Source organism: Micropterus dolomieu, linkage group LG19 (genome assembly GCF_021292245.1).
Source record: "Micropterus dolomieu isolate WLL.071019.BEF.003 ecotype Adirondacks linkage group LG19, ASM2129224v1, whole genome shotgun sequence".
NCBI classification, from domain to species: Eukaryota; Metazoa; Chordata; class Actinopteri; order Centrarchiformes; family Centrarchidae; genus Micropterus; species Micropterus dolomieu.
The window spans coordinates 28,539,711-28,565,195 of NC_060168.1; the positions used below are offsets into that span (position 1 = coordinate 28,539,711).

At 40.7% G+C, this 25,485-nt stretch overlaps 1 protein-coding gene and 1 long non-coding RNA gene across 5 annotated transcripts in view; one reads left to right on the top strand and one right to left on the bottom strand.

Annotated features, from left to right (window-relative positions):
* The window catches only part of LOC123957820, a 12,982-nt gene extending 2,372 nt beyond the window's left edge, over positions 1 to 10,610 (bottom strand). The window contains exons 1-2 of one of the 2 annotated variants that reach the window (XR_006821903.1): positions 10,452 to 10,610; positions 6 to 195 (exon numbers count right to left, since the gene is read on the bottom strand). This is a non-coding gene — a long non-coding RNA (uncharacterized LOC123957820). Of the gene's footprint in view, positions 1 to 5; positions 196 to 10,120; positions 10,326 to 10,451 lie in introns of those variants that run through there. The other variant, XR_006821902.1, reaches the window with a different exon arrangement.
* adad1 (adenosine deaminase domain containing 1 (testis-specific)) overlaps positions 9,883 to 25,485 on the top strand; it is a 21,293-nt gene continuing 5,690 nt past the window's right edge. The window contains exons 1-8 of one of the 3 annotated variants that reach the window (XM_046030888.1): positions 9,906 to 10,040; positions 10,267 to 10,493; positions 11,219 to 11,404; positions 11,609 to 11,749; positions 12,846 to 13,016; positions 13,441 to 13,512; positions 21,824 to 21,949; positions 22,323 to 22,446. In XM_046030888.1, coding sequence (XP_045886844.1) covers positions 11,239 to 11,404; positions 11,609 to 11,749; positions 12,846 to 13,016; positions 13,441 to 13,512; positions 21,824 to 21,949; positions 22,323 to 22,446 — 800 coding nt within the window. In that variant the 5' untranslated portion in view covers positions 9,906 to 10,040; positions 10,267 to 10,493; positions 11,219 to 11,238. The other 2 variants (XM_046030887.1, XM_046030889.1) reach the window with 2 other exon arrangements.

A 25,485-nucleotide genomic window follows, 5' to 3' on the forward strand; every position in this document is an offset into this window, starting at 1 on the left:
TGCACCTTTTCCTATAGGACGAAGCCCCAGTTGCAGTAAGGTTATCTGGGGCTTTGCAGGATTTCTCGGAATTGGCAAGTTCACCTTTCCTTTAGTCCAGATGACAGCAGATGATACAGATGGTGGGGATCGATTCCTGGTTGCACAACGCGCCTTCGTTCGACATCTTCGTTCTTCATCAACCGCTGATTATGACTGTGGATAATAAAAAAATAAAGAAAAATAAATTCTTGATTCCGATGATTATTAGCAACAACAAAATGTTATACAGCATTGGTGTGAGGGAAACTGATTTCCCAGAAAGCATTAGTCCTACCCCTCTAGTCTGTGATGACATCATAACCTCAAGTACACCATTAAAACCTTTCTGTGTGAATGATTAATTATCCCAATAGAAATTTACCACATTCTAATGGCCAAATCATTTTGCAATCAGTGTTCACTATATTAAAAGCTGTCACCCTCTCCCTTTGAAAATTTTACCATCACTGCTATTGAAAGACAAAAATATTAAGCTGGTGGGGGAGGGGGTGGGGTATACATATAGAGGATGCCCCCAAACTACTTTGGTTACACAAACTTTGTTTTCGGCCTCAATACATCAGAGCCCTCTCCCTCCGTCTGCCATCTGCTGCTGAAGAATCTGTTTCACTCGATGAGCCAAGCCCAGCCTTTATTGGTCCTAATGGCACTATCAGCTGAGCCGCCAAACCCAATTACCTTTTAAAAAGGGAGGCCACCCCAGCTAATCATGGCTGCCTAACCTGATTTGCCTGTGATGAAGAGACGGGATAAAGAGCAGTTAATGGAGGGAGAATGATCTCACAAATACAAAAAACTCAATTCATTTCTCCGGGAGAGCAATCTGTCCGATTCAGTGGTAATGGAGTGGAGATTCATTAGTCCTCGGGCCTTAGTAGTAGCACCATCCCCTTATCAACTGAATGACAAAAGAACATTCAAGGTGCTCCTCTTATAGACTTCATTTTGTTGGGAAAACACAAAGAAAGATGCCGTATTGGTTCTAAGGACGGATGTTGAAATTGGTTGGTGTTTCTACAAACAAGCACCAAGCACCGTAAAAGAAAAGAAAGTTGTCACTTCTTAAATGTTTTTAAAGACTTGAATTTGTTATATGTAATTAATGCCATTTGCTAGTTGTGCTACATTTGATATTTCTCTGCTTTTAATAAGGCAACAACTGGACTGGTATAACTCATAAATCTGTTCATATAACTTGTGTAAGAATGGTTTGAAACATACATATTTAATAGACTGTTTCCCAAACAGTAACATTATACTACTGGCAATGTGAAGTAAGACAGCTTTTTTTTTTATGTTGACCAGAGTTGAGCCAAAGTAGTTATTATCAATGATTTCAACTGTGTATCCAGCTGCAGGAGATCACAACCTCTGGAACAAAACATGGACTTATAGGACTGAAGTGTCTTGTTTGCTGAGTTTGATTGATGTCCACACTCAAAAAATCAGAGCTCTCAAAGGTCTTATCATTCAGTGTCCAGGCCTAAACTGAAGCTACATGTCAAGCAAAGACATTCAACATCCGCTCTGTGCTCCTGCAGACTCCAGTCTCATTCACACGAATGTTCCCATGATGATGTAAGTGACACACATGAATGACCAATTGATGCCAAGAATGTCGTGCAGGGGATGAGTCACAGAGAGCATGGGCGAAGGACAGCAATGACCCGACCCCCAACCCTGTTGAATCCATACACCACTGTAGCTTCAGCTTGGCCCAGATATGATCCAGAGGACGTCGGCTAGATGGGGCATAGGGCCATAGCCAGGGTTTGCAGACGGACATTAGGCCAAAGCCAGAGTTAAAATCCTATTAGTTTGAGTTGGGAATCGGATTATCGTCGTCGAGAATCACTCGTCTGGCAACTAGGGTCTAATTTACGCCAATCAACGGCAATTATTGAGGGGAAGGGAGCCCCTATTAGAGAGCCTCATCCACTTAGTCTAATGAATGAGGAAGATTCAATCTTGGCTGTGGAGACGCATTGGAGAGCTGCAGCTGAACGCGACTGCACCAGCCGGCTAAAGAAGAGCTGCTGTTATTTATCAATGGTGGGGTGCTGTCAGAGCAAACATGAGTTAGCCATGGGGCGCTAGGCTCTGGTTTCTGATGGTCTGGGGGCACTCAGTCCAGTAAAGCAGTTAGTGTAGCTCTCTACAGCCCATTATGTGTATATCATACTTGGAAAGACATGTACTTATGTGTAGGCTACATCATGTATTAAGCCCAGAGAGCAGGATATTTTATCTGATCAATCATGAACTTGGAAACAAATGTGCTTTGTTTCTTTACGAACTAATTGTGTTATTTTATTTTAAACTTTTCTCAATTTTACATAATTTTATGAAAATAACAAAGGTGGTTTGCTTTAACCTTTGTAGTATGTGGCAGTCTTTGAGGAGATTAAAACTACACTAGCTGATGTTTTTAAAGTCAATTACCCAACCCTGGTGACTCATTATTTTTCAGTGGTCTAAGTATTTCACACTGAAAAACATATTTGAATGAATCACATTGTGTCAAGTGGTAACCTTTATTGTGTGCCATATACTTTTGTTTTATCTACATTCATACACTGCCCTCTACTGTTACAAAAAAGCAAATGTAATGTGTGAATATCAGCGCCATTTGAATTGTGAACTATGCACATAGTCTTCAGAATCCTGAACATGGATAGGTGACATACTGCTTTTAATAATATTCATATGTAAATTAAATTTAACGAGCTTGAAAATTCCAACAGTGTTAAAAGTCAGTGTACAAAGCCTGTTGTTGGTCTATCGATCATAATTGTTGTTGTGGGTGGAAGCAAAAATAAGACTCTAACCGTGGAAGGTTGATTTACATTTACATCATGCATGTGCAAGTGTATGTGGGTTTCTCTTTCTGACATCAGATCCTGTGTATGATGACCTCTTGCATGCTAGTGTCATGCTCTACTCTGATGCCTCTGTACCATTTTTTGCAAAATACATGTTAACTAATAGAAAGGTTTCTGTCTGAGTTTGATACTGATAGTGGTGTCCTGAAAATCTCATTCAGTGGGGGGAATTCCACTGCCTTTCCACTTGGCTTTCAGTTGGGGTTTAGCTTTTCCAAATTGGTGAGAGGGTGCAGACGTGCATAAAGTTATTAATAACAGCAAATATTTCCAGAGTTGAGGGTTTCATTTCCGATCTATGCTTTTGTGATTTTTCCGTGTCGAACAAACAACCCCACAATAGATAAAATTTTCTCTTGGGCATTAACACTTTCATCATTTACGTACGCACAAGGATTGTGCTGTGGAAACATGAATATTTGTTGTCTATTTACTGATCTTTTAAATCTATTTATATCATTATATTGGTTATTATTAGTCTAGTGGTGTACCAGACTAAAATGAATTATGACAGCATTCACAAGATACAAACTGTTCCTGCAAACATATAAACCATAAACTAACCTCCCAAAAAGGAAAAAACCAAAGAACAAAGTGCTTCTCTTCCAGCTTCATTAATGGGAAAACTGAGTTGTGGTTAAGGTCACACACTCAAAGTCAAGTGACTCATCTTTTTCCTTTATCTTAGCTGCTTATGGGAAGATAAACAGGAGGATGGAGAGTGCAGAGTCATTTCAGACCGAGTCCTTTCCCTTTTCAAGTGTGACTGATCAGAGAAGTAAATTCAAACTTGTCCCTACAATCTGTGGGGGTGTAAAACCATATTTGTATCTGTGGTGACCTTCACTTCTCGTTGGCTGTGGGCTGCTTGTTCCATTGAACGTTTAGCTCTCGCAATTGCTAATCCTTGGCCAATGAGGGTACTTCATGGTTCAGGGGGGGATTGAAAACACTGAAGCCAGTAGCCTTTTACGACCCTTTTTACATACAAAAGGTTTCGATTCTGCCTGTTGCCTGCACACAAGCAATGTGAAGCCTCTAACCACAGGCAGCCACCCACTCACACTCACTGCACTGAGCCATTCTCTGTGTTATCACTATTGTAGTACAGATAGCAATTAGGCTGGACAATACATCCAATTAAATATCTAGCTCCATTAATAGTAAATTACTAAACACATGGTTTGTGGCTCAAGCCCAATCATGCTTGATGAGCAACTATCTCAGGGAAGTCACATTAACAAAATAGAAGAAATTAACTTTAGGAAGATTTTGTTACCTTCGAACAGAATCAGGCTAGCTGTTTCCTCATACCGTGATATTACAGTGGTATCGATCCTAAGATGTATCTCTCAGAATTCTAATGCATATTCTTTTACAATATGTTATATCTCAGGTTACATTAGTGGCTACCTCTGTCTGACGCAATTTTCATTTCACTGCCTCACTTTCTGGCTGCAAATACTGATGTCCATTTAGGATGTTTAAAATTGATCAGATTGATGATGTCAGCAAAACTAAAATACAACTAGAGGAATGCACTCAGTATATTGCAACTCTCCCCCAGATGTGTCTGGGGACATACGGGTGGGGAACAGGGAGTGCAGGGCCGGCTGTGTGTCCAGAGTGTATGCATGAGAGTAGTGGAATGAAGAAGAGAAGGGTTTGTTGTATAGTATAGTATATTGTAAGTTTTCTAGATGTGTATAGTATTGTCTTAGTTTGATGTTTTGTAAGATGCGTAGAACAGTGTAATGGGAGTGTAACTAGCGTCCTGGGTTCACCTAATTGTATTATTATTTAACAATGAAACAAAAAATGGGATGAAAAGTCTAAACTTGTGAATTTATTTAGAGCAACTAAAACCCTCCCTACTTCCCTCTTCCCTCCCAAACAAAAAAGATCTGATTCTCATTCAATTGTCCCACCTGGCTCCCTTACAGTCGAGTTGGCTGCAAAGATAACAAAAACTGGGATTTATTCATCTCGTTTTGTGCCTAACTTTATTGTTTCATAACATATCAGGTATGGAATTAATCTGCAGATACGATTTAAGATGAAACTAAACTTATCTACAGATGTCAGTTTTCAAGCCACGACAAAAGCCAAAATGCGGCATTGTGACAGTCTAGGTAAGCCTCGTTTTTTAGCGTATCCAAATGCAGGAAATGCCTTTTGCTATGTCATAAAGCATATTGTAAAATGGCGAATACGGCTTAAAAGACAAGAGTCTAATCTTTACGATAGGCTGCAGACAGACACACACGACCAAACGCACGATATCCACCTGGCGGAGATAATGAACAACTGCTGGATAAAGTGTCTGTTGTTGCGGTAGTCGAAATACTAGGCCAAGTGTCCCAAGAACTGCCTTGTCATTTTATTATGACCTAAGACTGATGTCTTTTCTATACATAATAAAGCAGAAGGGTGTAACACCTGCTAAAACTATCAGTGTGAGGTGACAAAATGAGATAATGCACTACACTATTTTAAGTGACCCGTGTAGGGGAATTCCTAAATACAAAACCAGTCACTTACAGGATGCTTGCAGGGACTAAAATAAAACACCTTCCGCATATAAAAAAAAATAATTTGTAAACTCATAAAAATATTGTGCACATATAAAATGTCTGCAAATGCACAAATTCCACAACAAAACTGTACACTGTGAATGCATTAAATTAATTTACAAATAAAAGAAAAGCATTTGTGAATGTCTTCCTAACCTTACAACCTTTGAACAGGCATCGATGAATCCAGTTTTTATTTGTTGATCTAAATTCTGCGCTTGTGGATTTGTGGATTTTACAGTTTTGAGACTAATTTTCTACCAGTCCAAATGAAAATCTGAAAAAGTAATTTTCACATTTCAAAGTAAGAACATGCAGACTTTCTATAAGCTGTTCTTTCTTTTAAATAATCACTGTTAAGTAACGTGCATTCATTATTTTCATATGTTTATCTGTTCTATGTACAGTATATATAAAGCACACACTTATGTACAAGTGTGCTTGACATTTATACATTTCTGTTTGAGTACAAAGGGCATGAGGATGCTTGTGGGCAACTTTCAGCAGCCTGTTGCACCAGGGCGTAAGTTCAAACTTAACCTAGTAATATTGTAAATTATTAAGTTGTGATTTATGCATTACTAAAATAAAAGGATAATTACAACATAACTCTAAGTAATAACTAAATAGATACACATGCCACAGGGGTATAAGATGTCACAGAATTATATAAAAAGTATACAAAAAGTGGACATAGCTAATGCGATGTCACCAATTGGTTTCTGGACTACCGTTTTAAAGCCTCAAGTTTGGCCATTTTTGGCCATTGCCATATTGTTTTTTTGGAACCAGAAGTGACCATGGTTAGTAAGGTGCATCTGTAATTCACGTTACTGTGATATTAATTGGGTAATAATTTTGATTAGTGAACGACCGGCTTTCATACCAGAAAAAATTTACATTAACCCAAACACCGAACAAGGCATTTTAGGCAAACAAAATGTTACAATTAACTTTCATAAACTGAAAAAAAAAAAAACTGTAAAAGTTCTTAGATATTAACATGGCTAGTTAAATGTACACACTGCACACCTCTATCCTGGGTGCCAGGTTGTTGTGGTAGCAACATGTCAATCAAGAAGGCTTGACACAAACGACTGAGACCATGAACTCATAGGAAAGTGGTCACTGAGGTATTACAAAGCAAACAGACTTCTTTTTGCATTCAGTGGAGTCGCCCCCTGTTGGCCTTTGGAAAGAATGCAGGTTTACGGCACCAAACTCACTCCCAGCCAGGCTGTGGCATGTTTAGTTCAGCTTGAGCCAAGATGACGAGGTTATAACTCCTATAACTTGCTAGTCACCACTATCACCTTAATCCCATGGCATATTACACTGCACTAGCAGACATTACCTCTACTCTTATTACTCTACTTATTTAGACTTTTCATAAAACAATTAAGCATTCCAATACCAATTTGGACTTCGATTACCATGGCAAAGGTAGAAGCTTCGAAGCATTCAGGTCAGCCCCAAAGTTCAATAAATGCATGATGTTACAGTGATACCATATAAGACTACACATCCTGCTCCATCTGTCAGGAAGTGTTCATTCGTGAAAATTACATAGAAAAGTAAAAAGAACTTGACATCATTTTAATTTGCACCATTTTGACATAACGGCGTCAGCAGTGAAGAGCTCTGACAAATTTCACATTTGCAAAAGCTGCCACACTGTCACTCTCTGCCAAGGGTCTGACACGCTAAGGCCTCCAAAAGATTACACTTCCAGTTGACCTTTATTATGGAGAGAGACAACTTAACCTTCAATTAGTGTACAATTTAAGTCATTTAGCAGTTTTAGATGTTCATATTGACATTGTGGTGTTATACAGTAACATCAATAGCCATGTTAAATAGCTTTGAGTTGATTTGCATCTGATAACAAGACCCACTGTACACCGCGAAAGAAAACAAAGTTCATATTCATTTGCAAGGCATTGTGGGATTACAGGTGACACCGGACTTACCTGTGACGTGAAAAAAGTTGTAAACTTTATGCAAATGATCGCAGTGATTTTCAAAAAAAGATTACAACAACAACAACAAAAAAAAACGATACAGCAGCGACACTTTAGTCTTTACCCACACATGGATGAATGTCTGGGATCCATATTTTGTTTGTCTTTATTGCCTCTAAGATTTTCAGTTGTTGTGCTGCTTGACATAAAGTCACACAAACATATTCACACAATATTTGCTAGCTTGTGAGCGTTGACACATCCACAGCAACAAGTGAGAAGTGGCAGAGGCAGGGACTTAGTTTGCTGCTAGTTGGTCTTCTAAGAGCACAGCCATAGTGGCTCCTTGAGACTGTACTTGCTGTGCCATTCATGTGGCGTCGGAATAATCGCAAAAATGATTTCTACACCGTTATGACGCACACATGCACACACACATGCATTCGTGTCTAGAAGGGAACCATATATTGGCAAATTTGAGTGCCTTGATTTCTTGTTGTACACGGTTTAACAACTGATAAGATTAGATGCAGTAAATACCTAATTTAAAGCTACTTAAAGCTTACTTTGTGTGCATCTCTCTCCAACACACACAGCTGTTGCTGCGGCAGGACTATAGACTGGGCAGGACGCAGACTTTTGTATTTGCAAAGTACAGATGTCAGAAGTTATAGAGAGCCTAAGTCACTCGCTTCCGCTTTCGGCCCATGGGATTTTATTTCAGAAAAAATATATACGGTAGTCAATGGCGAAAATAAACATATTTTTTGATCCTGTTTGAACTGTGAACCTGAATTACATATATAATGTTTGTCAATTTAAAAGATAATTTTGTCGGTCAAGAAAGTTGCAGTTTGTCGTAAAATAGTAAAGTTACATGCCGTTTTGTGTGAAAACAGTTCAATGAACTACATCTCTCGTCTCGCACATTATACGTCACCAACATGTTAGCGCGGCTAACGTTAATTGCTGCTAATTCGTAGCTATGTTACATACAGAAATATATCTCACCTGATGTGTTTAATCCAACGACTCTCAGTCATTTTATCACATAATCCTCTCATGTAAATTCTTTGACATTAGTTTTAGTAATGTCAGCTTCAGTCATTGAGAGAAAAAGTTACGACGACACATACGCGACTTTTGCGTTTGGTCTTTGTAATTATGTATTTTCACAGTCTTATACCTCAACAGTTTTACATCAAACTGCAACTTTCTTGACTTTCAAATATTTTAAATTGACCATCATCATATGTGTAATTCAGAGCACAATTCAAACGGGATTAAAAAAATTGTAGTTTTTAATAATTTTTTAGCAGAAGGCACCAGGCGGGAGGGCATGAGATGGGAGGTTCCAGGGTGCAGCCATACCCTTCTCCGTAATATTGGAGGCTGCATTTTCAGGACTGCAATCCTACGACCGGAACTGCATTTCTAGGTCCCTTGTTTATTTTGATACTGCCAGCTAGCTGGCTGGCTAATTTTGTTACTCTTGACAGCCCCTCAAAGCCGATTACCCTTACCACAACCATCACTGAGTGTGTGCCTAACCCTTAAGTTATTGATTATATGCATGTCGACCTGTTAACCCAAACACGTCGGCCGTGCATTACCACCACTGCTCCACTAGATGGCGCTGTCGCAAACGATCTACGGTCCTAGAACTGCAGTCCAATGATTGCGGGGGTCCTGAAGCTGCCGCCTCCGATACTGCAGCTACATAATATTAGTATATACACCACTTGATCTCAGTGAATTATTCAGTTTGGTTTGATCTAAGTTGACCAATTTTTACCGTAACTGACAAAGGCCAGATCGTAACTCGGCGGGGCCGCTCCCGTCACAGCCCCCAGTACAGTACGGGCCCCAGTGCAGCTGCACTGTCTGCACTGTATACCTACGCCCCTGAGTACATGTAGTAGTGGTTTCAGGTAATGTACTGGCGCAGTAACAACTTTGGAACAAATATCACTTTGTGATAGCAAGCTTCAAACTGTTTCAGCATACTGGGATGGCAATGACAATGACAATCCAACACACCTTTGTAGTAGCGTCCATGTTGTTTCCACATCCTGACCTAAAAGCACTTGAACACATCGTAGTTGGAAAAACGGTTTAAAAACTCGGGAGATGGGAACACATCGTGGAGCACTTGAATGCAGCATTAGTCACCACAGAGACTTTATGGCCAAGCGGGAAGTAATGTGAATCCCCTAAAACCTGCCTTCTCTCAAAGGGCCAGCAGGGGGAGAAATAATGGCAAAATGACCCTCATTCACACTTGACCTTAGTAAAACACTTTCATAATGAGTTTACAGTCACAGTCAACAGTTTCAAGTCTTTTTCAATACAGCTTTAAGTTCATTTAGTAAATTATGGTCCCATTTAGAGAAGAAATAGAGCATAAAGCAGAGGATGCTAAAGGGTTCTGGGCGGGACTACCTTGTGATTGACAAGTCGATTCCTGTCAACTGTCAATCAGGCTAGAGTGACGACGAGAGTGACCCGTATCCACTGCACGGTACAAATTTAACCCGCGTCGTTGAAAAGGTTTATTAGGCGTTGCCTGTTTATTTGCTCTGGTGAGTACATTTTGTTTTAAGCCAGTTTTTTACTAGCCAAAATTATCATCCCGGTAAAAATCACAGTTAACGTGACTTACAGAATCACAGAAGCTAGCTAGCTCCACAGTCTCGTCACGTCTGGTGCTGCTGGTTCAATCGAGTCAAGATGGCGACGAGTTAAAGGAACTCGTGGCTAAAATTTGTTAATTATTTATTTATTTATTTATTTATTTTTTAACTCGAGGCCTTCAAGCCAACAAGTGACGTCGCGATGACTACGTCTACTTCGTTCCTACACCAAAATCGTCGCACACAAACATAGACTGTGCGCACAACGCGGCGTCGACACTTCCCACACCCCGAAACAGAGTGACGTTAGTTCATCAAATTTTGCAAACACTCTCTGCACGCCATCAAACGCCAACGCACCTGAGTTAGACACGCCCGTCTTCCAGAAGCTTCTCTTGAACGGTGAGACGCCATACTACAGCTCCCGAACCTGGCTTCTCTCAATACAGATAAAAAGCTTATTTTTTATGTTTGCTGCTGAATGTAATAAAGGTTTAAAGACTAAACGAGGAGCAGGACTGTAAATTTAGCAGCAATTTTGGGCGTGGTGAGTTTGGAAACTCTTTTTATAGGCCAGCTTAAGTACCTTAGCCACTAATGTTCAGTAATTATGTTAACAAAATACTGCATGATGAATGACGTCTAACACAATACTTTTAAAGTAGTGTTGAAAGCATTTCATTTAACTTAATCCTCCTAACAAACATAAGCTATATGTCTGTGTTTTAAAGATAAAATCTCTAATGTTAACTCTTAACTATTACCATAACTAAAGTACAGTAAACAGTAAAGTAACATTAAGGTTAATGATGAAAGTGTTAACGTTATTGAACTAGCTAATTTTGCTTGGCATCTTTAATGGATGGCAAGGTAAACCCAAATTGTAGTGATTTGCTGTGTGTTACATTTCAGCAGATAAGTCTATCTAAGAATATTTCTATTGTTACCATATTTAATATGACATAATTACACCTCTGACCTTAGCTGGTTAGGCCTTGAACCCTTTTAAGGTTTAATTTTATAGTGTCCAGACATTACTTTTGGTAACTAGCTAACATGTCTGTATGAGTTGTGATATTAAGTGAGTCATGGAGTAACGTTATAGTTCGGTGCTTTCTTCTTTTTAGTAATTTCGAGGGCATTCAGGATGTTTCCAGCTGGAGGATCATTTCGAGGTTCAAAAGGACCCTGGTTTGCACAAAACGTGACGAATTTACTTGCCACACCAGAACTGACCGAATCACATGATTCTTTGTTGACCTCGACTGATCCTAGCAGAGATGTACAACAAGTGAAACGTTCATTCAAACCTGGTAAGATCCCACAGATCTCTATCAGCAACATTTATCTCGTGTGATAAATCATTTGATAACAAATCGGAGACTGCATTCATCCCATGTGAGGTCTGGTTTCTGATGCAGGGCATTTAACATTAGGTTTTTTGCTACAGCCAAATGGACACATTTATGAAGGTGTATAATGTAAATCTGCCTCTTTTCCTTTTTTCACCAACTTAGGTTATGCTGTCAGGCCAAAACTCTCACCTAAAATACTGATTGACCGATACAGGCAAGGGGAGTCAAATGCTGTGTCCTTACTCCATCAGCTCGCCCAGATTTTGCCATTCCACCTGGAAATGAAAGAGACTGTGACCACAGGTAAAGCTCCTCAGCATGTCTGTGTGCATTCAGATTCACCTCAGAGACGACTACTGTTATTCTTGGTTCATGGAAATCAGTTGATTAATTATACTTGGGCCTTTTGATTTGTCCCAATTAAAGTAATTAATTATTACAGTAGTTCAGACTTAATTTGTTTTATGATGGCAAATGAACAGTTAGTTTCATTGTTGAATAATCAATTGTCAAATTGATGATTCTAATATAGAAAGTTGGCAATAGTTAACCATTCTTATATCCAATGTACAGTAAATCACAACAGGAATAAAGAATAAATTGATCATACAAGCATGGTGTTTTTCATGGTGTATGGACCAGGCAGCCAACTGTGTGTGAGAGCGGGCCAGAGTGAGCTTGATGTCCTTGAAAGCAAGGCAAGAAGTATGGTGTGACTGAACAATGCGCACACCTACGCAGAACTGCCTCTATGCCTGCATGTCACAGCCTGCAAAATTAGTTATTTGGAAATTATTAGAAAGAAAATGTGGCAATATCTTTAGAATTGCATTTAGATGGCATAACAAAAAACAAGCTTAACTGAACATTTGAGTTATGCAATGATGTAGTTATTAGAAAAGTAAACTAACTTTTCTACATGAGGACACCATACCTTTTTTATGGCTGCATTCATGGTTGTTTCCATGGACATGATGAAAAAACAAGGCTACACAGATACCATGAAAACCTAGTTATTTATCTTTATTTTCAGTTCTTATTTATAAAACAGACAAAGATATGGAGGTAACAATAATATAATATGTTAAGGGAACATAGTATGATTTATAGTGTGGACTCAACAGCCACAAAAGTGTGAGCCACAGTACTTAGCTCCAACCTGCTGGCAATTATTTGGCAACATGATAGCATGCATAGTCAGAATGTAACATACATGTTGAAGGTTGGGTTTTAAAGCCATTAATGTACATAATAAACATCCAGCTATTTGTCTCAGATGTCAAATATGGTCTACAGCAAAGAAGGGAAATTTTAGACTGGGAAATGGAACCCTGCTGATAGAAAAGACACAGATCTGAGGATTTGTCTCCAGTCAATTTCTTTGTTCTTGTTTTCTCAGGCAACTTACCAGGGCTTTATTTTGCCTTTTGTGTGGTAATTGATGGGGTCGAGTACAAGACTGGCATGGGAATAACCAAAAAGGAGGCTCGCCTCAAAGCGGCGGAACTCGCTGTGCAGGAGCTGCTGCCCACTTTGGAAAGTGGGAAGTCTGTGCTCCCTGAAGTATCAGGTTAGGGTCTAATGTTGTTCAAAGTGTAAATTTTCTCTATTTTTTGTATAATTTTAAGTTTCTGTAGCAGATTTTAATGATTCCTCTAGTGCTGATAAAGGTTATCCTCATTTACTAAATGTTTCCCTCCCTTGTACAATTAGTTTTGATGTTGCAGTACATGTCATTGTAACATGGTGAGCCAAAATGAGAAAAAGTCCCCTACAGTGAAGATACCTAAAGATTCTAGAGACACTGACCTTCCATTCCACAGTTCCAGTTTAAGCATTTACAGGCGGTAGATGGAGGACAATTATTGAAAATGGTCAACAGTGACTGTTAAAACCTGCCAAAAAATGTTTAATACACATTATAGTATAGCATAGTATCTCACAAGGTGCCTGTTACCCTCATCAATTTCCATGCATGCTTTTTTTTTTCTCAGGTGTCCCTCCACCCCTGCCAGTAAAAGAGGAACCTTCCATTTCTGGCAACCATCCGTGTAGAGCCACTCACGGTAATTCTGGATATCAATGTGACTCTTGAGTGTTGCCTGTTTTGTGAGATGGCAGCATTGCTCATGCAGGAGAGACTTTAGGTGCGTTTGACTTCATGCGGCGCTGCGCAGCGCTGACTTAACGTGATGCATGCTGTACTTAAAATAAGGCATGCCGGTTAGAAATTGTGTCTGACGGTGCTGCAAAACGTCACCATGTCACATGACGTTAAAATCTCACGGGAGGAAGGCAGCTGCAGGCGCCGGATTCGGCGGCCGCAGTTGCTTTTCTCTGGCTGCACACAGATCAGTATGGGTGGGAATCTCTTGGCACCTGACGATTCAGAGGGCTGCGATGCGATTATAAAACGAATATTGATGCATCTTGATGTGTAATTTTTTTCTATACTGGATCTCAGAATAATTACTAAGTAATAGTTAGTAATAGTAACTAGGTTGCATCCGTAATTTACTTTGGTAATATCAGCTCGATGGTCACAACCTTCATTTCTTTAACAACCAGTTGTCAGACTCCTGAAAACTGAAATATAATTATCAGGATGTACTGTATGTATTCAGGACAGAGCTGTGCACCAGTTCTGTCTAAGCTTGTGCCTGATGTTTTAGCCCTGGACATGTAGGTAAGTTAGTAATTAACATTTCTTTGTTACTAATTCAACTAATGTTACATAACAGGCCAAAAAACAAGTGGTTTACATGGGAGATGTTAGCTAGTGCTAACCGCCTTCACTTTTCAGTTGGGGAAATAACAGACTTATTAACAGACACACTGTGAACTACACTGCATGTTTACTACCAGACTGAAACTCATTGCAAACGCTTTCCTTTGCTAACTTTCACCTTCATGTTCTGCCACTCGCTCTCTCTCTCATTCGATCGACCACACTCTCAGGATACACAGGGAGCTTGCCAAGCGTTGTGCGTCACTATGCTTGCACAATGTGCGAGTGAAAAAACCTCACTTGCGCATTGATATTAATGATCGTGTGACATTTTAGTAAGGTGGTTATTCATTCCGCAGCAGTGGCGTGCCAAATACAGGGGGAACACTGCAACAGATGATCCGGTCGCTGCACTTGTGTGAGTTCCACCTTTTACGTTCCGTCAATATTGCGTTCATCTATTAACATTTAAATAATAGATTTTTTGACATTTGTTAATTGATTCAGAATCTTTCATGTCCGCATCGCGATGCATCTAAGATTAGATTTTATTTCACCCAACCCCTAAATATCAGTCATTGATCTCAGCGCACAGTAAAATCATGCAGGTGGAATGTGTCCGACTTGACAGCGCCGTTTTTATTCCGTGACTGTGATGGCAATTTGAGTTTTCAAATAAACAGCTCAGGCAAACACTTGTCTTTCTGTGAATTTTATTCAAGTCTTCTGCAGAAGGACTCACAGCAACACACATGCGCCGTGTACATGTATGCTCGAATGAGTGAGGAGAGCTCCGTGAGCCTGTTATTTATCCAGCTTTAGGGTCAATCTTATCATCCCACAGAGACACGTTGTCCCGGAAGTCTGGATAACACAGAGAACAGAGATATTTTCAGTTGGTAGTTGCGTATACTGACCCATTGATGATTTAATTGCTGTAGCAATCATATATCTAGCACAAGGGATCACACAGCATGTCAGGAGGAGAAAAGCACCAAGAATGATGAACAGTGGGGGTCATAATTTTTTCCCAGTACATTTTCCCATCCGCCTGTACTCATCCATGATAACATGTTCCAGTTCAATAGCCAGTCCATCTATCTTATGTGCATTGTTCAGTCCCCCACCAGGGGAGGAAGCCCCCAATTCCTTTCTCCGCTTGTGGAACTCTGGTGTTTGAGCGTCTGGCTCTGTGAGGTGAGCAAGATAACACATCCCACACCATCCAGGTCTCAAGACTTGATACACATGTTGCCCACATAACCACACGCGTTGTCCCAGCGCTCCATAGCCGTCAGAAGAAGGAATTGTAAGAACCGGGTTGTCGCTCCCTGGGCGGTGCAAACCTATGGTGTCTGTCAGGCGATGTGCAGCTGTGCCCATTTGCACTCCTTCCTGGCTCCATTATCCCATGTGGTGCCGCAGGTTGCTGTAACCGTTATCTGAGACGTGTTCCAAAATCTGGTGGTGGAGCCCCCGAAGTTGACCATGCTGATGTTGCACAGTTCAAGTTCCTTGTCTTTAATTTCCCTGTCCACACTGGAAAACCCTCGAGTAAAGGTTAACATCAACAACAACAACAACTCCTAGTGTCTCTGAAACATTTCTCCCACTCCATGAGGGAGCTGCACACACGCATAACAGCTCTGATTGGTCACTTTTCTTGAAATGGTCAACATGGTTGCATACCATGCATTGTGTTTCAGCCCAGCCGGGCTGTCAGGGAGGACATGCATTTCCTCCTCTCCGGCATGGATCTTTTCTTCAGTCAGGCCTAAGTTTGCTGTCTTCATGTTTGGAAATGACGACAGGACGATGATGACAGTGAGCAGAACAACTCCTCCGTTTCCTCTCGGTCTGTCACCTCTCCAGAGCCATCTGTTGATTTCTGGCGTCATATCTTATCAGTTGTGTCACCTTGCCTACCCCTGTAAGCAGTGTGCCCGCGGTGAGTGCTTGGGAGATTAGTGGTTCTAGGTGGTCTCAGAGACCTCCACTCCCCTCCCTCCCTAGGAACACAAGACAGGGGAAAGCTCAGCTCACTCACTGATCTCGATCTTCACCTGGTCTGAGGCCTTTTGGTTGCTTTGGCACTCGTTTGCAGTGGGTGGCGTGAATCCAAGTTGCTCTTTCAGCCACTTTTACTGCTGTTTCTGTTGTTAGCAGTATCTGAAATGGCCCAGTCCACCTGCGAGCCAGTCAGTTCTTTCTCCTGAAGTCCTTTACCATGATCCAGTCCCCTGGCTGCAGATCGTGCAGTTTCTTCTCTGCGGCCTTTGGGATGGCGTTTTTGACCTGCATATGAATTTCAGAAAGCACAGAGGACAAATTAGCACTATCTCAACATTTCATCCTCACATTGGCTGGTATCAGGGAGTTGTCTTTTTACTGGCCCGATCTCCGTGTTCAATGGTCTGCCAAATAGGACTTCAAAAAGACTGAGACCCCCTCTGCCCCTCACTCGGCTTCTCAAGTGCATTAAAACGATCGGCAAAGCTTTTGTCCATGTCAAACCTGTTTACTCACAGCATTTAACAAGCTTGTTTTTCAATGTGCCATTTTTTCTTTCAACTGCACCTCCACTAGCTGGATGATAAGCACAATGTTGCCTCAGATCAATCCCCATATACTCCCCTACACTCTTCAATGAAAGGTGTGCTGTTGTCACTGGAATTCTTAACTGGGGTTCCCCAGTGAGGAGTGAACGGGCTTATCAAAGCTTTTGCAACTGCCGCTGTGTCTTGTTTAGATCTTGGAAATGCCTCTACCCATCTACCATGACAAGACAATATTTCCTCCCCTGTGACAGTGTCAGTTCAATGAAGTCCATTTGTAGGTGCTCAAATGGTTTGTCTGGGGGTGGGTGTGCCACCTGTGGGATCTGAATCACCTGCCCCACATTGTTAGTTGCACAAATCATGCAACTTTGATAAAACTTCTGGGAGAAGTTGTAGAACCCCTTTGTGAACCAGTATCTGTTTATTTCCTGTGACATACTCCCTTTTGATACATGGTCTTTACCGTGTGTCAACTTAGCATAATAAGGAAACAGATACTTATGCATGCATGGCTTCCCATTCGGCCCATACCACACTTTGTCAGAAAAAGTGCAGCCTACTTTCTTCTTTCCTCTGGACTGGCTCTCGCCTGTAATTCCTGCAAATCAGCTGTAGGAGAAATTGGCATGTCAGTTAAAACAGTAAAGTGGGTGGTTAGTGTTTATTTTGCTGCAGCCTTTGCTGCAAGGTCAGCTCTGGCATTCCCCTGTGAGATAAGATCAAGTTTGTTTGTTAGTGTGAGCATCACATTTACACACAGCAACAATTTTGGGCAACAGCACAGCACCAAGTAGTTCAGCAACTAGTTTGTGATGATCCACAGGTTTGCTTGTGGATGTTAAAAAGTTCCTGTTTGCCCACAATCTCCCAAAATCATGAATAACACCCCAAGAATAACGGCTGTCTGTAAAAATGTTTGTCCTTTGCATATTTACACGCTTCTGTCAGTGCAGCTAACTCTGCTGCTTGTGCAGAATAGTTTGAAGGAAGTGGTTTTGCCAAAATTGTCTCATGCCAAGTTGTTACTGCAAAACCTTTTCGATTTTTACCAGTTGCTGGATCGTGTGATGCTGAGCCGTCCACAAACAATTCCATTGTCTGCATTGTTACATATTCCATGTCTGGATTTGTTAGAGATGCCCTTGGGGAGCAGGCTTCTGTCATCACTGAAACATAATCATGCGGCTGCCCTTCAGGAGATAGGAGGAGAATAGCAGGATTTAGTACAGTGCATCTCTTAACAGTGATGTTAGACACATCTAGAAACACAGTGTTGTATCTCAGCCACCTGGCTGTGGAAAGATGAGGTTTTTCATTCAATCAAAATCATTGATACTGCATGTAGAGCCAACCAAGTCAAATCTAAATAGCCCTCAATGTCACGTGATGCAATGACGACTGCATTTTCTGCTGCTGCCACAGCTCTCGGGCAGTTTGGCTGCCCTGTTGCAACAGAGTCCAGTTTGGATGAAAAATAGGCTACAGGTCTCAGTCGTCCCCCATGGTCTTGTAGTAGTACTGAAGACATGTACCCCCCCTTCTCGTCAACTGTCTAGGTGAAAGTTTTGTTACAGTCTGGTAGACCAAGGGTTGGTGGGCATTAAAGAGCCAGCTTTAAATCAAAAAAAAAAAAAATATCTCAGGCCTTTCCCGTGTGCGGTTTCTGCCCATGGTGCCTTAATGTGAACACTGTCATCCCTAAAAAGTTTTGGGATGGTCTGAATTGCTTCAATTTGCTTTGGGGCGAGAGGGCTTTTCTTTTTCCCTTTTGCAGTGATCACATGACCCAAAACAAAATCATTCAGACACAGACTATAGCTTAGATATGCTAGCTTTATGGTTATCATCAGGAAGGAGTTAAATCTAGAGATGTATTTTGCAAAGATTTATTTGTCATGACTTTTTTTTTTCTTTTCATCTCTTATCAAATTTGACATCAGAAAATCTGTTTCTGGGACAGTTCCTACTGCAGTCACTACAACAGAAAATATTTTACAATATACCTGTAGTTGACTATGAAAGTCAACATTTTGATCTGATGTCTCTTCCCACCCTTCACAGCATGTTTTTCATCCAGGGTCCGAAATCCTCCCACCTGTCATGTTTAGCTTTGACCAGAGAGGCATGGGCAACTGAGTTAGGTCTGTGAAACAGAGTTTTAGAGTGTGGATCAACAGCACATCTTTTATTGCTCCAATACAATCAGTTCAGCTTTAGTGTGTTTTTATCTTCATGTTTCTGAACCATCTGTCCTTAAGGTCGTATCAGCACTAAGATGTACATGTGATGTGCAGCCTAGTTCTTGTGGAGACGCTCGTTCTTTCGGTGTGCATGTTGTTTTGACTTCTGTGATTAAGGAATGGTTGACAAAGTTTACTGCTGCTCCTTGCATCCTTCACTGATATCCATGTCAACTCCTTTTGACTCACTGTGATGCCGTATCACAAACTCTCAACAATTCTCTCAGGAGTGGAAATCACTAAAAATCTTTTAGAGCAGTTTGAAATTCTTAACTTCTAATGAGTGTTTATGTCGCCCGGATGAAACCCGTCCGTTCCTTCTCTGGCCTCGGTCCCCCCCCAGTCAATCAGCCATTTGATCATTTTCATTCTCAGGATAATCTCTAGCCCAGTGTCCAGTATTGTTTATTTTGTTTGTTTTGTTTTTTCCAAACAAGCGTCAAATATGCCACGTCCTCTGCCTCTACAACCACGACCCCTGGCTCTTCCTCTTCCTCAGTATTGGTCCTCGTACACCATCAGCTGTGCCGTTGGCAGCCTTTTTTTGGTTTTTGCTTTTTTTTTCTCTTTGTTTTGTCGTTTGAGGAATTTTAAACGGCTTCAGTTTTTCAACAGCCTCAAGATTTCCAAAATCCCAGGTCACACAGTTGTTTCACCACTTCACTGACTTCTGGCTGGTGCCATTGATGACACAGTTTCTTAGGCGGGCTTCTCAGGGGGTTTGTTTCTCCCACTGGCTCCCGGTTCTTGTGAGCCTGTGTGTGTGCTGTGGATTTCTGTGAGCCTGCTGTGAAAAATCTGCTGCTCGAATGAGTAAGGAGAGCTCCGTGAGCCTGTTATTTATCCAGCTTTAGGGTCAATCATATCATCACACAGAGACACGTTGCCCCTGAAGTCTGGATAACACAGAGAACTGAGATATTTTGACTGTTACGTTTACACAGATTCAGTGCCACATCACAGATGAGTCTCCCTGAGTCCAGGGTTACATGCAATATGTTTGACATGTAACAGTCAATTGTGTTGACTTGGTTTAAGGAAGTGAAGCTATAGATGTATAGAACCCCCTCCCCCTTCCGCCATGGAGTGTAGACTAGGGCTGCAACTAACAATGATTTTAGTACTCGAGGCTTCTACAGATTTTTTCAGGGATGCATCGTTTAAAATCGTGCTACCGGACTTGCCCGATACCAGGCAGGTAATCGATTTTAAAATAAAAATGTAAATGTACAATGGATTTATATTCCTTAGCTTCTGACCTTTCAAAGGAGACCAGAATTATGCATCTTGGCCTAATGGTTGAGGAGATTGAGAGGCATTTTTCCTGGAAATAGGTGCCAGGGTCCATGTGGTTGAGAAGTACTTTTGCCCGTCCCGGTATTGGGATTCAGCTGTGTAAGTTAACTCATGACTGTGACAATACAACCCAAACTCACCGCCCAACCAGGTGGACAACAACAAACGCATGTGTATACATTTACAGTTGAGGAATGCGGCTTACTTCTGCTAACCTTCAACTCAACAATCAACCATGATTTACGTTAAATGTTAAAGTTACTGTTACCTTGTCTGTGGTCTGCTGTCATAACACCTGGTAGGCGACATGAGTTTCATGTTACGGTTGATATTACAGTACATTAGAGAGAGAGAGAGAGGGAGCGCTACGACAGATGGCTTATGCACTTTTATTTTGTAGGCAACAACGTATCGAAAACAAACATGCCCAACAACACGGTGCAGGATGAGAAAAGTGTGGTTTGAAGTTAGTAGAGTGATGGACTTCGCATGACAGTATTCACATCTTGGATTATTTTTTTATGAAAAGCTGTTTTGACTCTTTTGATCGGTGGACCCTTGCAGATCAAAGGAATATAAATAATCAAGGAACAGACACATTTGGACTCAACGAGCACTAACTGAGACCTGCGTTGATTTGTCATAATGTGTTCCCACACCAGGCCATTAAACGGGGATGGCGGCTATTTTGGACTCGGCTACTGAATTGAAGTTTATAGTAGATAATGTAGTCATTAAATTCATTAATTTAATCAATGCTGTGTCAATTATTTTGCCCAGTGGTATCAAATGGTGTCAAATATTGATATGTTTCAAGGTATTGTATAAAAGTAAGAAATCCCATTATTGTGACAACACTGAGCCAAAATAAAAAATTTAGTCATGTTGAAATATTTGAGGGCCATACAGCAAAAAGGGAAAGTGCAGGGAATGCTGTACAAACGCATGCTATCAAAGTAAATGTAAATGCTCCGTACTTGTATAGCGCCTTTCTAGTCTTTTCGACCACTCAAAGCGCTTTTACACTACATCTGCATTCACCAGTCATACACATTCATACACTGAGCCTAAGTGCTCAAACAGAAACTAGCATTCACACTCATTCATACACTGGCGGAATAGCCGCCAGGGGCAAATCGGGGTTCAGTATCTTGCCCAAGGACACTTCGACACACAACCAGGGGGAGCCAGGGATTGAACCGCCGACCTTCCGATTAACGGCCAACCCGCTCTACCTCCTGAGCCACAGCCGCCCCTATTCAAACATTTTTTTTTTTTTTTTTTTTTTTTCTTTTGAATTTATAAAGGAAATATTTATATATACTTTGTTTTTCCTCTTCAAAAGAAATGACGCTCATCCATCTACACCAAATTTAGTTTTGCTGCCCATATGCCTTGTGTCCACACAAGGCAACAGGCTGTATATATCTCTATACAGACGACGTCATTGTCCATCGGCAATGGCGGACATCACGGTGTTGGGCTCAGGTTATCCTTTTCTCTTTTCGAGCGTCAGGTAAAGCCTAGTTGAGTTTTTGTCTTTATTGTTGTTCAGAAAGGAAGAATCCTGCCAGTCTACAGGTTCCACACGCTGTCAGGGATCAGCTCACTAAACTGATGAACAGCCACCCAGAGTTCTCTGCCTGTGCAGGCACCACAGCAGCGTTCATCGTTCAGACTTGTAAGTGAGCTCTCGTAAGTAAAAAATCTGGAGGATATGATGGTCCGAAGGTTGGTTAGTAAAAAGTTTTACAACAGGCAGTTTCATTTGAAATTATTTTTTATCTTGCAAATGACACTTACAAAGTAAAACTTATTTTGGCCAACATCTAGCTTTGATTACATCATTTTGTTGTGTCCTGAATGAATATACAGACCTTACAATATATGCTACAGTATACAAGGTGAGCCAATGCAGTATTGTACGGTGCATTGCAGAAAAACACTTACTGTGCTGCTGATGTTAAATTTTTTTTTATGCACGTGATTTTTACATGCTGTAGTTCATAAACTTTATATTAATGTTCCTTTCAATAACTCTTCTCTCCTGCTAGCCAGTGGATGTGAGGTGGTTGCTTTTGGTACTGGGAACTTCAATACCAAAGAGAGTGCCTCATCCAGTGGACGGGTTGTACACGATTCCCATGGAGTGGTAACTGCAAGGAGATCACTTATGAGGTTAGTTTCAAACATTATGTGTACATTACCTTGTTTGGATCATTTTATGCCCAGAAACTAATTCCTTCTCATTCTCCTGTGATACAAGTATTGAAGAAAAACATGTTTTTCAACCTGGACCCTATTTTCCAATATACTTGTGTCTAAGACTTTGGTCATACTGCAGACAAACCAGATTTGTTTCTTAAGTCTGATCTTTAAGGCTCAGATCAGACAAAACGTTTTGCAAGTTCGAAAACGCGAGGCGCACAGCAATGCCTTTTTTGGTTGAATTTGGAAAAGAGCAGTGCGCTGCTTTTTGTACATGTTGCTAGGCAACCACCGAATCCGCTTTCCTGTCAGTCAAATCAAAGATTATAGTGCTAGCGATCTGTAATCTTTGGTTTGCTGCTAAGTAATATCATCATCGTCATATTAACAGAAACTTGATCACAACTCACAGTTCTTTGTCGTTACTGAAAACATCTGCTTTAAAATAGACAAACGGAGGGTGCCTGCTCTGGCATTGTTTGAGGGTGAGAGGCGTACAAACACGAGGGATACAGGGAAACGTGTGGGTACATAAGACGCTCAGAAAGAAGAGACACACAGATCTTTTCTCTAAATGATTTTTGTTAGGAGTTGCACGTGCGCAGTTCCTAGTTAAGGACTACTAGCCAATCACAAGCAGAGAAGGGCGGTTCAGCCAAAAGACGGTAAACGGCTTCGGTTCAGCTGTAGGCTACATAGACTGGAGCAAGAGTTTCAGAGTGGTGAGTTATTAATCTGTAACAGAAGTATTTTTCATCCATAAAGTTATAACCGAGCTCTGTCTCTACATCACAGTAACAACTTTATGTCCATCTGACTAGTCCTCTCACTGCAAAAAACGCATTCTGTCTGATCCAGACCTCAGACAGACTGTCTGCACTGTTATTTGCAAGTGATCAGATCAGATTTGTTGATCCAGACGTCACCAACCTGTCTGTATGGGTTACTGTGGTAATGATGTAGGCGTCAGATGAGGCAGATTTCCAACGTGGAAGCGTGAGAAATGGAGATCCATCATCTCACCCTCCAAACAATTGCGCTGTCAAGTCTTGGTATGATGCCTTCTCTGATGCACTTCTGTCACGTTAGATATGGCGTTGCGAGTAGGGATGGGGATCGTTAATTTTTATTGATATTGATACCCGTATTGAGACTGCTTAACGATCCAATTCTTTATCGATACTTAACTATTATTTAGTGACGGTTATTTGGTAAGACCAGACCCAACGGGCATGAGGTAGGCCTGCATGGTATGAGGAAAATATTCAATGTGCGATAACGTTATATATTGAGATGACATATCACTTGCGATAAATAAACATATATTGAAGTGTATATATTAACTGCCTGGTTGTTTTTAATTTAATATTTTAAATACAGCTAAATGTTGTTTCTAGAGCAGCAACATTAATGTTTACAACAGCAAAGTAACTCTATCTGACATCATAGGTAGTGAGTGACGTTTAGAAAGAATAACATTAGGGGTGGGGGGAAAAAATCGATACAGCATAGTATCGTGATATTTTCCATGGCAATACTGTATCGATACACGGACGCCAAGTATCAATATTTTAGTATATAAACTGCAGATGAGAGTTTTAACTTTTAGAATAATAGAATCTATTGTTTATTTAGTCCACTAGAAAACTTAACATGACCATATAGAGGACTGAAAAAGTGATATGAACAAACAGAGAAATGTATATTTTTAGATAAACAGATATTGACAAAGTTTACACGTACTTACAGTAACGAGCGTTGCTGTCATCCACTGACGTTACAGTAGGTTGGAGCTAACTTAACCCTCACCGTATTCCACCGTGATGGCGCAACCTCTCGCTCTGCTGCCTGTGTGTGTGTGTGTGGGAGCCGACAGAGAGCAGGCAGAGACTGCAGCCTGATGATTTTCTTATCCGTTGTGTTGCAAAATAAAACTGAATTGATGCTCAAGACATAACGTTGCATGATAGGACCCCCAAGTCTCGATAGCAGTATTGATAAGCTCGAACCTTATTGATTTTCAGGTTTTGAGAAATTTTGGAACCGGGTCTCGATCCCCATCCCTAGTTGCGAGTTCGAAATGTGGCTTGGATCCTATTTGCAACCAAACACACAAGTAATTTGGGCTGGCAGTCTGAACAAGGCCTAAATGTCTTAATGGAGACAAAACATTTTGAAATTTGTACTGTTATGAGCTAGAGTGCTGTAGCTGGCAGCAGCAAAACAGGTTGTAATTGGGCAGTAGTGCATGGTCAGTGTCTGGCCTCTAAAAATGCTTGTTTATGCCACTTATTTGTAGGCTAGGACTGTGCAATAAATCAAATTTTATTTTCAATTATGATTTTGTCTTCGACAGATTATGAAAACGCGATCATTGAGATAAAACAATTATGTACTTTAATTCTGTTTTACAATAATGTTTTTGTTAGGCTTTTTGCCAGTGGGGTGAGCAAGTGTATGTAGATGGACACATATGTAAACCACAGTAGCCTACACATTTCTGTGACTGCATTTCCTGTTTTGGTAAGCAGTCTCTGAGATCAAATGAACAATTTAGGCTTGGGTGGTAGCCATTTTTTCATATAGTCATGATGATTCACTGAGTTATAAGGTATATGATGGAATTGGTGGAAAGAAAACTGTAAAAGCTTTGTAGTCATTGTAGCATGTATGACATTGTTTTTAAATGTACATAACTTCTGCTTTTACCTGTAAAGTGTCTTTGAGTGTCCTGAAAAGCGCTGTATGTGTTATGTATTATTATTGTCTACCCTACAATGTTGTGTGTGTAATATGCAGGGGCACTTTTCTTTTTACTAGTTTTGTAATTTTATTCCCACCATTTGCAGTCGCCGTCGAGTAGCTCCTTTTTTGTGTGTGTAGTAATTGAGTAAGAAAGAACTTGTGACAAAGAGAATGCAGCAGAGAAGAGCAAAAGGTGAGCAATTGTGAGCAGAACAGTTCCCAACAGTTTGAGAGTAAATGTACAGGAAGACGTTGCCTTTTTTC